Source organism: Megalops cyprinoides, chromosome 20 (genome assembly GCF_013368585.1).
Source record: "Megalops cyprinoides isolate fMegCyp1 chromosome 20, fMegCyp1.pri, whole genome shotgun sequence".
NCBI lineage: Eukaryota > Metazoa > Chordata > Actinopteri > Elopiformes > Megalopidae > Megalops > Megalops cyprinoides.
The window spans coordinates 8,842,409-8,856,346 of record NC_050602.1 but is presented as its reverse complement, the minus strand read 5'-3'; the positions used below and the strand labels follow the sequence as shown (position 1 = coordinate 8,856,346).

General features: G+C 41.6%; 2 protein-coding genes across 2 annotated transcripts; one reads left to right on the top strand and one right to left on the bottom strand.

Moving 5' to 3' along the window:
- Positions 1-553: 553 nt before the first annotated feature.
- On the bottom strand, positions 554-4,003 carry cenpl (centromere protein L). Its single transcript, XM_036553679.1, has 5 exons — positions 3,921-4,003; positions 3,227-3,401; positions 2,786-3,037; positions 1,459-2,010; positions 554-628 (listed from the first exon to the last, which is right to left on the bottom strand). The coding sequence occupies exons 1-5, from the start codon at positions 4,001-4,003 to the stop codon at positions 554-556; spliced, it is 1,137 nt and encodes a 378-aa protein (XP_036409572.1).
- A 425-nt stretch (positions 4,004-4,428) lies between these two features.
- Positions 4,429-12,305, top strand: dars2 (aspartyl-tRNA synthetase 2, mitochondrial). The gene is made up of 17 exons (XM_036554584.1): positions 4,429-4,967; positions 5,120-5,222; positions 5,563-5,629; positions 6,049-6,150; positions 6,559-6,654; positions 7,061-7,184; positions 7,276-7,322; positions 7,515-7,621; positions 8,022-8,091; positions 8,286-8,465; positions 8,812-8,919; positions 9,116-9,178; positions 10,063-10,215; positions 10,391-10,609; positions 10,839-10,949; positions 11,485-11,560; positions 12,024-12,305. The coding sequence occupies exons 1-17, from the start codon at positions 4,781-4,783 to the stop codon at positions 12,209-12,211; spliced, it is 2,001 nt and encodes a 666-aa protein (XP_036410477.1). The 5' UTR covers positions 4,429-4,780; the 3' UTR covers positions 12,212-12,305.
- The last annotated feature ends 1,633 nt before the right edge of the window (positions 12,306-13,938 follow it).

Sequence of the window (13,938 nt, the reverse complement as noted above, 5' to 3'; positions counted from 1 at the left end):
CTCAAATGGATTGTCATCAGCAAGCAGAGGCGGATGTTCTGGAGAGCAGTAGTGTTTAATCTCATTCAAACTTCATTTTGGAACTGGGCTTTTGTGCCTGTCATTATCGGGTAGGTCAAAGTGACTGCAAGTGGTGAATCCATTACTGCATCCTGGCAGATTAAAAACAGCCAAAGGCACAGGTTCTAGTCAGTGGCTACAGTAGCAGAATCTTAATTAGACCTTAATCTTAATTCCATTCCTAGCATAAAATGCAGCTCTCCAGAATGAAAATTGCCTTCTGTGCTGTGGTGGCTGGGGATTTAAAATATAAAGGTAAAAAATGGATGCAATGGACAAGCTAAAAATAAGAGACAGAGGTTCGAACCTGTAACGTGAACCATCACAACAAAACAGAAATATGTTGCCTCGTCCTGCTGTTAGACAGCAACACTAAGAGCTTGACACATACTGCAACAGCTTAAATAGTGGACATGTAGACATTTTTAAAAAGACATTTTGTACATATAAAAAATACACTATTCACAGATGTTTGGAAGGTGCTCCGTTTCTGTCAGATGGGCATTTTCAGAAGGGCGCATTCTGTCAGCAGGGTCAGCACAGAGGTGATGTTGTCACTGCATGTGATCTGAAAAATGGGGACGAAAAAAAACATTAGGGGGGTTAAATATACTTCTGCTCTAGAGTATTTACATCCATGGGGCCTTAGTAGCCAAGCTCTAGAAAAGGGTGTACTTTTAACCACTGTAAAGATGCTTGGGAAAGTTGCCCAGATGGTCAAAGGCCAAGCTGTGTTCACCAGTGTGTGCAACTTGAGACAACAGGGTGAGTGAGGACCACTGATTAGCAATAACAAACCTGACTGTGTATCTCAGCTGTGTCTTGAATTTCTTGGAGCTTTTGCTTTATGGAGCTACATGTAAATAATATAACAATTCGGTGATTATTTAAAGTGGAGGTGGTCACCCTACCGCAAAGTGTAGGTTGCATTCTGGATTACTCCCATGATTCTGACCTTAAGCACACTGATTCTGGTCAGTTCTCACTGGCATTCAGGGAAGCAGGGAGCAGCCCATGTGTACCCAGTGTTAAAATAACAATTTAAACCAGCATGTTTAGAGTTTTAATGGGGACCAATCATAGGCTTTGGGGAAGCTGAAATAGTGGCAGACTTAAGCTAAAAACTAAATATGTCCTGCATCAACAGCCATTATTAATGACTTGATCCAACCTACAATTCATTGTTGGTTTGAGCTTCAAACACTGATTCATTTTGTGAGAAAACTCTTGTGTCCCACAGTTTGTGGAGTTTTCAAGGAATCTAATCAGCATTCTGACTAGCAGGGAATTTGAACCTAACCTACCAATGTACATGTACAACACTTGGGTCTCACCAGTCAGAATGGGGAAACCCATTTAACAGATGGACAGACAGGGAGTACAAAAGAGAATAATTACCCGGACTTTCCCCTCGTGGTGCGCTGATCCCAGAGCGGTGGACACTTTCGTTAAAGTCCCAGCTGACAGGTAGATCCTGAAGTGGCGGAAGAAGTGTGCCTCCAGCCCCTGTGTGAAACGGTCGACCTCCTCGATGTCGACTGAGTCCCTTGCGCCGCCCTCTTGCCGGATGCTGTCCCAGAGCTCCCACGCGTCCTGCGGGCGGACCGAGTACAAAATGTCCAGGGGGGGTTCGGCGGGGATCTTCCACTCCAGCTTTAGGTAGCGGATGCTGGTGTTGGGGTGGCACGCGGTCCAGAGGGCAGCGAGCCACCGGAGGCTGGTGGAGCCGATGGCCAGGGGGCCGAAGCAGCAGTCGAACGTCCTCTCGAACCAGGACTTCACCACGGCCGTCAGGGACTCGGCGCCGCCGGCACAGAAGAGGGGCAGGCAGACGAAGCCGTCGGGCAGGGACCGGAGGTATTCTGGGTCTCCGCAGACGCAGGTCAGCCACCCGCTCCACACCAGCTTGGCGGCTTCCCCCTCCGTGGCGAACGCTGATTTGGAGTGGATCTGGCGGCAGATGAGGTGTGCAGGAAAGGGCAGAGGTTTTAGGTGCAGTCACATTTAGTTCATGTCAAAAAAAAAAAAAAAAATTCTATCTCCATTTCTATTCTGTTGTATACCATATATTTATATACGTAAGGTAATTGATTAAACTGATAGAAACCAAAACTTAGGAATCAGGTATGGAGTGGTGGAAAAAGAAACTGTCCTCAATCTCAATTCAAGAGTTAAATTGTAATGCAGTATGAAAGTAATTTAAATGTGGCACATTTTAACCTTTGCCTAGCTACAAGTGAGGCATGTTGGAAATTCCTCTCTTTATATTAGCACAAACTAGCAGATTTAACAGAATGGGTGTTCCTTCTCCAGCGTGTTGCTGTTTTCAGTGTCTGTATAATGCAGAAGTTATCTATCTGATCTATTGCCCCTGTCAGAGCCCATGTACCTGTGTAGCCTACCTGAGCTTTCCCCATCCCTCACTGTAAGTGATTCCCTGCTAACTATGATCTCTAAATTTCAAGCATACATACATTGTAACTGGCACCAATGAAAATTGCTGATCAAAATCTGCAACTAATAACTGTAGAATTTGACAAAGCTGAATTTCAGGTAAGGATGTCACCTGCTCTCCAGTGCTGGCAATGCTTTCCATCACACTAAAATGGTACTGTACCAAACGTTGTTTGCTTCACTTCAGACAAAATGTGCTCACCACTGGGCAGGTCAGTGGGACAGGTCACTTAAAGTAGATCTGAATTCAATATTTTTAGATGACTCTCACCTGTATGAACACAGTCTCTGCATCCTCTTTGGTCTCTGCCAGTCCAAGCACCGTGGAGAAGACCACCTTGAAGCCCGTCTCTGGTCCAACTTCCACCGCAACACCCTGCTGTTTTTCGGCCACTATGAATGCTGCCAGCTGCTTTGCATAAGTCTTGAGCATAGTGTGTCTGAACTGATATAAGGGCGTGACGTAGGAGAGCTTCCATTCTTTTTTGACAAGAAGAGCTATTTGTTCAGGGTCGAGCTGTTCCTAGAAAACACATGAAAACAAAGCTATTAAAGTCAAGCATGGTAACTTTTATTACGTTTATCAGCATTTTTGCTGCTGTGTAGTTATTGTGGGCTGACAGCTAAAGTCTGATATTTGCAAGCAATAAGGTCACACTAGGAGTTTGCACAAAAGTAACTTCAGACCAATAGACTCCATGGATCGACTTACTGTAACGGGACGTGGCTTGGGAATTTCTCTGCTCGTTGGTATTCTAACCGTAGTCAGCTGGCCCGGCGTGCATCCAAACTGCGTCGTTAAATCGACGCCGAGGCTTCGGCGTGAGCGGCCGTAACTCTTGCTTCTGCGATGCCTCGTAGTTTGATTTTGCGGGGTCATGGTTGCGCTACATGCAAGAAAAGGGGCAAACTCTTATATTAGCATACTTGCTTAAATTAACTGCAGCAGCTTGACTAAACTGCCATCTTGCAATTCAGTTAGGCTAGCTATACAACATATTACTAAATTGCCACCAAAGCGGCCACGCCTACAGTAGCCCCGCTGATCACAACACGATTTCAGGATCAATACAAAGCTAGCTAGGAGTAAAAACAGACAATCTATTACAGGTGACTACCAGTCAGCAAGATATCTAGCAAGCAAGACAGCTAGTTTTAAAATGGTCTTGTGGATTGAGTTAATGTCGTGTAGCGAAATGAATTGATTTAGCTCAGGTTAGCGGCAAAACAGATGAGTTAGCTGGCTACCGTTAGCAATTAATGTGAAACAGTGAAAATGTACGTTGTTCTCCACAGGGTATTTAGCGGTTTAAATTGTTGTCATTGTATGAATATTGAGACAAACAGCTATTGATTTATAAGGTGTCAGTTCTACGGGTAAACATTCCTCTTATACAATCACTTACCTTTCTCGCCCCTCCATGGCTAACACACAACAGCCAAGAGAAACAGGAAACGAATTTGAACATCGCGCTTTCCCATCATGCATTGGGTAATTATCAGACAAAAATAGTCAAGTGCTGCATGACTGAGCTAACTAGAAATCCAACTCCTTCCTGTGGCTGATATTAGCCCTAATCGTTTTATTTTTTTAGTTATACACAGCGACTGGATATTAGTTTCGCGCAGTTTTAGTTATGGCAGTCTTAGATGGCTTTCCGAAGAGAATGTTTATTGGCATTAAAGTTAGTTAGTTGGCCAGTAATGTAACGCGTTTTGGTGACGTTAGATTGGTTGATAACCGAGCATCCCTTCAGCAGTTGTATTTGCTAAGTAGATAATTTACTTTCTGACCTTACCCCCACTCATCTTAAAAACTTTTCAGCTCACTAGTTACACCAGTGGTTATGAGTGTAAAGTCACATCGATTCACTCTGTGTGAGACATTTGTAGCCTAGGTTAGGTAAGGTTGTAAGGAAGGGCATCTTCGCATGTGTTCCTTGTTGAAGCTGTGTGTGGAAGGGGGGGAAATGTTATTATTTACATACAGATGACTTGTGAAACCTTTGAAAATGAAATGTACTGCTAACTTGGCATTATACGTAATATATTAGCTGGCCAGCTACGCAAGTCATGTGTCGGTGTGAGCCAAACAGCTAGCTGTCAACAATTTGTCTTTCACATAGCTAGCTAAACTACTTAACCGCTTTACTGAAGTTTTACCACTTAGAAAGAGCAGCGAGCTTCCAAGCTTTAGACCTGTTTGTCAGTCTGACATAAACATGTGGACAGAGTAAGTGATCCGAGTAGCTAATTCAGCGTAATCATGTCTTGCAAAATCGGAATTTTGTGTCAGCGAGTACTACTAAATGCTGCCTGGCGACAGCAATTTGGAAGGGTTCCGGTCAGATGGAGAAATTTTGGTGCAACCAGAAGTCCAGTGTCTCTCGCCAAACCAAGGATCATTCCATGGATGTGCAACCCTTGCAGATTATCTCACAGCCGTTGCGCAGGTATCTAACTAGTTAGTGCCTAGTTACCGTTTATCCTTTTTAAACGTTTTAAACCAGGTTATATAGGTTGCTAGCCGCACACATCATGAGACGTGTAAGTAGTGTTACTCATCTTAACCACGTTAACCTCACTGTGTGGTCTGTCTTTACAGAAGGTCTGAACAGTTTCTCGTTCAGGACTCACACATGCGCAGAACTGCGCTCCAAACATGTTGGACAGGAGGTCACTCTGTGTGGATGGGTCCAGTACCTGAGGTAGTGTGCGACACGGGGTCATTTCATGTGGATCCTTGCATCTATCAAACAACAAAAACCATCTCACCATGCTTTGGGAGCAAGTGGAGGCAGTGCTTTGATATTTGATATTTTTTGTAGATTATTGTAGATGCCACTACAATAATCTGTTTTGTTTTTCAAAAGCCATTCTGTATATTCTTGTGAACACTTATATTCCTGCTTGAGGTCAGCACTGTAGTCTCTTGCTACCCTGTACAGACCTCCAAGCACAAGGCCAGTTATAGTGCAGTAATTGTGTAATTGATTGAGAGATTTTGAAATGCCCAACACTTTCTGTTCTTTTTCCGGTTTCCCTCAGACATGATTTGTTTGTTGTCCTGCGAGATTTCAGTGGCCTGACACAAGTTCTTATTCCACAAGATGAGGTACTGAAAATAGTCTTATTTCTCTACACTATGTAAACTGTACTTGATATAGTATAGCTTACCAAGTTTCTTGTATGTGGTTTGCAAAAATACATATACATGTGTGGCATTCTCATTTGTTTATGAGAATGGTATTGTGGATTTTTTCAGATCCTGGCATATGTGAAATCCTTAAGATGTTTATCTATTTACAACATTCAATGGAAATAAAAATATTCAATGTCCTTCCTACTTGAGAGAGGTTACAAAATAAACCACAGACACTATTTTCCCTCCAATTTTGTATGTATCACTGGTGATTTGTATATGTCACTGATAGAGAGTAAAGGGTATTAACATTTCAGGGGTTAAAAACCTCATTTTTTCAGGTGTGTAGTTTAGTCACATATGCTGCCTGACTATTTCGTGTCTTTCCATAGTCTTCAGTCCATCTGAAGAAAGCCCTCAGTGAACTACCCTTGGAGTCTGTTGTCAAGGTAACAGGAAAGGTAGAACGTCGTCCACCAGGACAAGAGAACAAGGTAAGTCTGAGCAGCTTATCAACACGGATGAGTCCAAAAAATTTAGACATGGCTGAAAAAAATCTGTTTTTCCCCTAAAGCAAATTTTCAATTTCCAGCTAAAAAGTACCCACCCAGACTGCTTTAAAAAACATATATAAGGTCAAACATGTGCGTTTTGTTTTAATCCACTACAAATTTGAGAAGTGACAAAAATATTAATGTTTTAATGAGGTCACAAGGGGTCTTAAAGTATAGAATGAATGCAAAATGCATTGTATGAGAAGTGCATTTTACAAGCTTTCATGGTTGGTTGATTTTAATTGATGATTAAAATGTGATGATTTCTTAAATGTAAACCAAATGGATATTTTCTTCCCTTGTCTAGCCATCCTTTCACTGAGTTTTGTTTGATTATATGTTATCTAGGAGATGCCCACGGGAGAAATTGAGGTCCATGTAAAGAGCCTGGAGGTTCTGAATGTCTGCCAGAAACTTCCCTTTGAAATCAAAGACTTTGTGAAAGTGAGTCTTACAAATATTTACTGCACACAGAAGGATGCTACTAGCTGAAAAGGTGAAGTTGCCTAATCACATCATGGACTCTGAAGATTTTAATGGAGCTTTTACACCTGTTTTATTTTACTGCTTGATTTGAGTATAATTATGGTTTGGTTTGTTTCAAACTGCATGTGAAACCTTGACAGTGACATAATCTTACCTCAAAGCACACTAAAAAAGTCAAATCAAGACTGCCATAAAGGGTATCTTCACAGAACATGTAGGCTTTTTAGAATGGAGCCCCCAAACATGATCAAATGATATCTTTTGGTGTGAAATGGTAAATTACTGTAGGTCATATTACTTCTTTGTCGTCTTCTGCCACTACTGCTAGCAATCAATAGCTACAATTATTGTCGTTGGTTTGCAGAAATCGGAGTCCCTCCGTATGCAGTACAGGTACTTGGACCTTCGCTCCTCTCAAATGCAGTACAACCTGAGGCTGAGGTCTCAGCTGGTGATGAAAATGAGAGATTATCTGTGCAATATTCATGGTAAGTACATTGTATTTAGGTTGTAACTTTATCTTATTAATGCATGTGTAACTTTCTCTTATTAATGTATGTTTTCAACTCCCTTTTGTAGGATTTGTGGATGTGGAAACGCCAACCTTATTTAAAAGGACCCCAGGAGTATGTGTTTTCTCTTCATATGCATATTGATCCAAAGTCATTTCAATGTTGCATGTGGAGCTGAGTGGTGTGAATTAAACAAAGAAGCATTTATGCTTCTTTTATTCTTTTGGAAATCATAGGTAGTAGTGTTATTATTGAGATTTTTAGGGGTCACATGATACCTACTTAAAATGAATTTTTTTTTTTTAGGGCGCAAAGGAGTTTGTAGTGCCGTCTAGGGAACCGGGTCGATTTTATTCGCTGCCACAGAGTCCACAGCAGTTTAAACAATTGCTCATGGTGGCTGGAATTGACAGGTAAACCAGAGTATTTCCTTTATCATCTATTTCCTCTTGTCTGTTGAAACGTTGAAAGTTTATATTATGTACATTATATCCCAATGATAACATTGGAATAACTACTGTATGTAGTAGCATCTTGATCAACTGTGGCCTCTTTTTGGAGGAGAAAAAATGACCCATTTTGGAAAAAATGAGTTTTCCCTTTTTAAAAAAAAAAAAAAACAAAAAAAACATGTATGTGGCAACCCACCCATTTTTGTAACTTGCCAAGTGAGCCGCATGTCAAAACATGGACCCATCTTTATTTTAAATATTAAAAAATATATTACATATGTTTTAAAATATATATTGTAAAATATATTACAGCTCAGTGGAACACACTTAAATATGTCTTCAACTGTGTGTTGTCTCTCAGGTACTTCCAGATAGCTCGCTGCTATAGAGATGAGGGCTCCAAGCCCGACAGACAGCCTGAATTCACACAGGTAGGTGTCGCGGTCATCCCTGAGAGGTAACATTCTGGAGCACTTCTGTGCAGTCAGATGGGTGTGGTGGAGCATTATTGAGTTGTAAGAGCTGCGCTAGGTTTCACACATCGGCTACCCTGTGAGTACATGCAGAATCAACACCCAACCACTTTACCATAGTAGCCTTCTGAACCGCACTGTCCATTCTGCAGGTGGATATCGAGATGTCTTTTGTGGACCAGGCTGGTATCCAAAGCCTGATTGAGGGCCTGATCCAGCACTCCTGGCCCAAGGAGAAGGGACCAGTCAGCATCCCCTTCCCCTCCATGAGTTACAGTGATGCCATGAGGGACTACGGCGTGGACAAACCAGACACCCGCTTTGGTATGAAGGTAGGTTATAAATGTAAATATCGTCATCGTCGACTTCATCATCGTCATCATTATGATAATTATTGTTTTGATTATCCCCCTGATTTATATACATACTTTCATCCAATGATTAAAAGTATTTTTAGTATTATAATCATCTTCCTCATTGCAGTCATTATCATATATATTGCTGCAATATACATATACTGTTGGGTCAGATGACCATTTGCCCTCACTAACACACTACTGCTGACTTGGAACTGAGCACCTCCTGACTAATTCCAAGTTGATTATATGCTTTTATTTATTTTTTTTTTTGTTGGTCAAATTGTAAAATACTGTTGGTAAATATTTCCTGTGAATACAGCTCATGGACGTCAGTGAAGTATTTCACGACACAGAAGTGGGGTTCCTGAGGGAAGCTCTCCACCAAGTGGAGGGATGTATTCAGGCAATCTGTGTGTCAGACGGAGCAGTAAGTGGATCAGAGCTGGGGTCAGTAACCTCATGTAAAGGATCAGAGCTGTGCTTCTCGCAGACACAATTGTAGACGCGTCTCCCAACGCACTCATAGAAATGTATGTCCATAAAGTCTTCTGATTTTTGTGTGTGCATTTTTGCCCTTTGTGTGGGAAGTTTTTGAAGTTGACATGCTTGTATTTTATTGTCAGAAACATTTGAAGAACAAGGATTTGGAATCCCTTAAACAAAGTACCAAGGTCCAGTTTAATCAGGTAAGTGTTCTATCAAGATGTTTGTTAAAAACGCCACTGTATTTGGAGAGTTTAGAGCATCTTTGGGTGTAAACACTGTCACCACTAAATCCCAGTGCAGTAATTTTTTTCCAAAAGTTGGATATTTTCTCAGAGTTTTTATTATCAACTTGGTGAAAAATGGAAATGCATAAAAGTTAGACACAAAATGTACTCTCCTTGAATGTTAATGCCAAGTTGTCTCTCCACTCGAGTTTTAGAGGGTTCTTTTAGCTGCACTCACACAAACAATTCACATCTTTCTGCATCTGAGCATTTTTAAGTATTTGATGGGGCCACCAAGAAACATTTGCATTCTTTCAACCTCTACCTCATATATGCAGTGCTGTCAGGATGGTTGCAGGCAAAAATATAATTTAGTATGTGATTAAGGAATTGTCAAGAACTGACCGACACAACTCACACTGAGCCCAAGGAAAGGGTAACTAAGCCTGGTGAAGTCCCACAGATGATGCTGGGTCCACCAGTAATTTGGAGAATAATGGTTGATCTGTTTAATTCTGTTTCAATAAAGAAAAATCCAGAGGATACTCAATTACTGCAGGCTGCCTGGCTTAATCCAAAGGTGGCTTTATCTGATGAATGGGCGGCAGTGTAGCATAGTGGTTAAGGAGCAGGACTCGTAACCAAAAGGTTGCCGGTTCAATCCCCGCTAGGACACTGCTGCTGTACCCTTGGGCAAGGTACTTAACCCACAATTGCCTTAGCAAATATCTAGCTGTATAAATGGATAACATTGTAAAGAACTGTAACCTATGTAAGTCGCTTTGGATAAAAGCGTCTGCCAAATGAAAAAATGTAAATGAATACCAAGTGGGTGACATGTATCATGTATCTTAAAACAGGAAGTGAGTGTGGTGTTGCTGAAAGAAGATGGCACGTGGAAATCTCCCCTTAGCAAGCTCTTGCCTGATACCGTCAAGCAGCAGCTGCTCCAGAGAGCACAGGCTAAACCAGGGGACCTGCTGCTATTGGCTGCTGGGGCAAGAGAGAGTGTGGTGAGTGATTCAGCCAATCCCTGCCTTTCCTATCCCTTGACTCATCTCCCAACGCTGCTAAAATAATACAAAGGCATACTGTATGTTGTTTGTGTTTAATATGTGTATTTTATTGTTGTCTTATTAAGGAATGGAAGCGGTGTTTGCACGTAATGCTTATTTTCCTCCTTTATAGTGCCCCCTATTGGGGAACCTGAGGCTGCAGTGCGCAGAGCTTCTGGAAGGTCGGGGTGTCACCATCCGAGACCCTTCTGCTTTTCACTTCCTGTGGGTGGTGGACTTCCCGCTGTTCTTGCCTAAAGAGGACGACCCAACACAGCTGGAGTCAGCCCACCACCCCTTCACCGCTCCCCACCCTGAAGATGCACACCTCCTGGTCTCTCAGCCACATAAGGTCAGGCTCCACACTGTTTCCATACCTGAGCGGGAACTAGACCTGGCCTACAAAAGGCTTTAGTGTTCTTGGAGCTTTGTTTTTTTTTATATATATTTCCCACCTATTATGTGGTCAGCAACACAGAAAGGTTTGAGAACCATTTTCAAGCATTTGTAGCTACCAATTACAGATTCCATGTCTGACTGGCTGTATTGATTAGCATATGTTTATTTTGCCAATATTTTAGGTTCGCAGCCAGCATTATGACTTGGTCCTAAATGGGTGTGAAATTGGAGGAGGGTCAATCCGTATTCACAACTCCTCAATGCAGCAGTATGTCCTGGAGACGGTGCTGAAGGTAAGTGCAGAGCTATGCAGCTGTGGTCACACTGTGTTGGTTTTATGATATGTATTTCTTGGTAACACTTCAGAATTAAAATGTAGTTTAAATAACCACATAATACATAACCACACCATACATCATTGATGGTTTGTCCAGTATTAACAAATATTAGTAAATGTTTTATCAAGGAGGTGGCAAAGGTTTCTAGATTTAGAAAATTCCACACATGACTACAATATGTAATGTTGCCGTTTTATATCAACCCGTTTCAATAGTGCATGTTGTAATATTGAGTGAAATCTGGCAACTAGGCCTCTTCTTTAAATAAAAAATATTAATGTTTGACTAAACATCAACGGTTCATTTTAATGAGACACAATTCTGTTATCTGTAGAATTTTAAGTGTTTATATCATATTCTAAAACATCCCCACCTTCTGTATAAATAAAAGGAATTAGGAATAGGATCCATCCACAAAATGAATGAATGGTAGGAATTCTGTGTTGTTGCATGTAAGGTGGCATGTTGAGTGGTTTGATCTGTGTTATAGGAGAATGCAACTCTTCTGTCCCACCTGATGGAGGCGCTAGACCTTGGGGCTCCTCCTCATGGTGGGATCGCATTAGGTAAGCAGCTCTTACCTAATTTCAATGTCAGCTACTTGTCCCCACCACTTCAGAAGCACCTGTCATTGTGTGAAAATCTTGTATAACATTACAAACACTGGTATTTCAATTATAAACTTGGCTGTGTATTAGAACACACATATATCAGTCTCATATGTTTTATTTGTCAGGTCACAGAATCTTTGCTGCAGTATCTCACCAATGTTTAGAGAATGTCATGTGTAAGCCATAAAGCTTTATTGAGTCATAGTATAACACTCAAACCAGATTGGTTATAAGTGGTATGATTCTTTTGAAACTGGATGCTCATCTCGGATATGTGTTGTTGTTTATAGCTGAGGCTTTTAAAGCAAAGGGTCTGTAAGGGACAGATGACAACACAGATTTGTCTTCCACATTAGATGGTAGGTAGATATAAACCTTTGCTTTATGCTATAGGGAATTTGCTTTTTCTTCTCGTCAGGGTTGGACCGGCTAGTGTCCATCATTGTGGGAGCCCCCAGCATCAGGGATGTGATTGCTTTCCCGAAGTCCTTCCGGGGCCACGACCTCATGAGTGGTGCTCCGGACTTCGTCTCTGAGGATGAGCTGCGGCCGTACTACATCAGCGTGGACTGGCCCACGGGGAAACCTCAGCGCAAGGGAGAATAGCCATGCCAGGGGCCCAAAATCTGCTATGGCCACCTTGGCTTTTAATGTTTACTCAGCTGAGGTCTCTCTCCCAATCGGCCTGCTTTAGAGACCACGTACTTCCCACTAGGGGAAGCTCGTCTGTTTAGTCATTTCCTCTCAAACTAAGGTCAAGTCCTGTGACACTCTGACATCATTCATGGAATGGGCCAAGCCCAATCAAGGCACATCAAATAAATTGTTTTACTCTTTTCACCCTTCTCCATGTTGTGTTGCTGTGGACTGTACACTGCTGCAACCAAAGAACTGAAAAGTTTCAGATCACACATCTGTCAAAACTTCTTGTCATTTCCTCTTTTGGCTGTGTTGAAGTTATCCCACTTGGGGGTAATTTTGTTCTGTTTAACATGTTTTGAATTTTTAGCAGGTAAAAAGGAGAATTTATGGAGAAAAATGTTTCATCAGAACTTTGTCTATGGATAGTGTGTAACTGGGGCAGCTGTGTCATCTGCCAAGTTAGGGGTAGGCAGGGCACACTCCATACCTACAGGCCCCAAGATGTTTATGTGCATTTTTTATTTTTCACAACATATATTAATGGCAGACAGTGAAAATGAATGCAGAACAACAATTCACAAGTAATTAGCTTTTGATTAATGGTTTGACAGTACTTTAAGGCATTAAAGAGATCTCTTTATCACAATAAGAACACCTGTCGAATCCACTGACCTGACGTAACCGCAGTCAGCAGTGTAATTGCGCTGCCATAAATCACAATTACGACTCTGTTGGCACCTCTTCGAGATTCATATTTTGCTCTAAATTTGGTACATGATATATATAGCACTGACTGAAATAACAGAAAATGTTTTGAGAATCGTTTCCGTTTTATTGGGTGTCAACTACACACTGTTTTGATAGTCAAATGATAGCACCATGTCAAAGCAGCGACCAGTCCAAACCATACATTTCTGAGAGGGTTTCCTTTTCAATTACATCACTACAATGTAGACACTGCCACTAGGCTGCCAAGCTAATCAGCTGGCTTTTTATGTTCTGTTGCCGGCTCGATGTTACTTAAACTTAACAGTTGGTTCACCATATTTGTGCCAGGTAACGGCCCACCGGAAAGTTGGATTATATTTTTGCCAGATGACTAACGTTAACCAAGTGATAGGTTTAGTAGCTCTTGTCTAACACCAGATGACACTTCCCAATGCAATTTGGCCGCGTTTTTATTAGTTTGGCGTAACTTTGTGCCACATTTCCCCCCGTTTGGGATTCGCCCAATATGGTCCGTAAGTTACCTTTCTATTCAGGTGCTTGACAAGCACTTGACAAGTTTGTTGTAGTAAGTTACCAAGGCACTGAATGACCAAACACGGCGAAGACCCAGGCTAATTGTTTGTCAATAATTCCAGCGCTGTGACGTCTGAGAGCGTGTGAACCGTTCTGTTCGTGCGTTTAAAATCTCGATGTAAAAATTTAGCCCTTTGCGATCGTGCTTACATCAAGAACATGTTGGGTTTTGAAATTTGTTTTCGTAGGCGTTAACTTTGGACGACCCCAAAGACGCTACGATGGATGGGAGAGGTGATGTCAAAATTGAAATTTGCTCTGTGATGTAGTAGGCTAATTAAGATATAGATTCATTTATGAAGCGCTCTGCTAATCCGAGGCCGTTAGTTAGAATAGGAATTACAAATGAAAACAAAGTTAAATGAGAAAACAAGGAAGAAAGAAACATT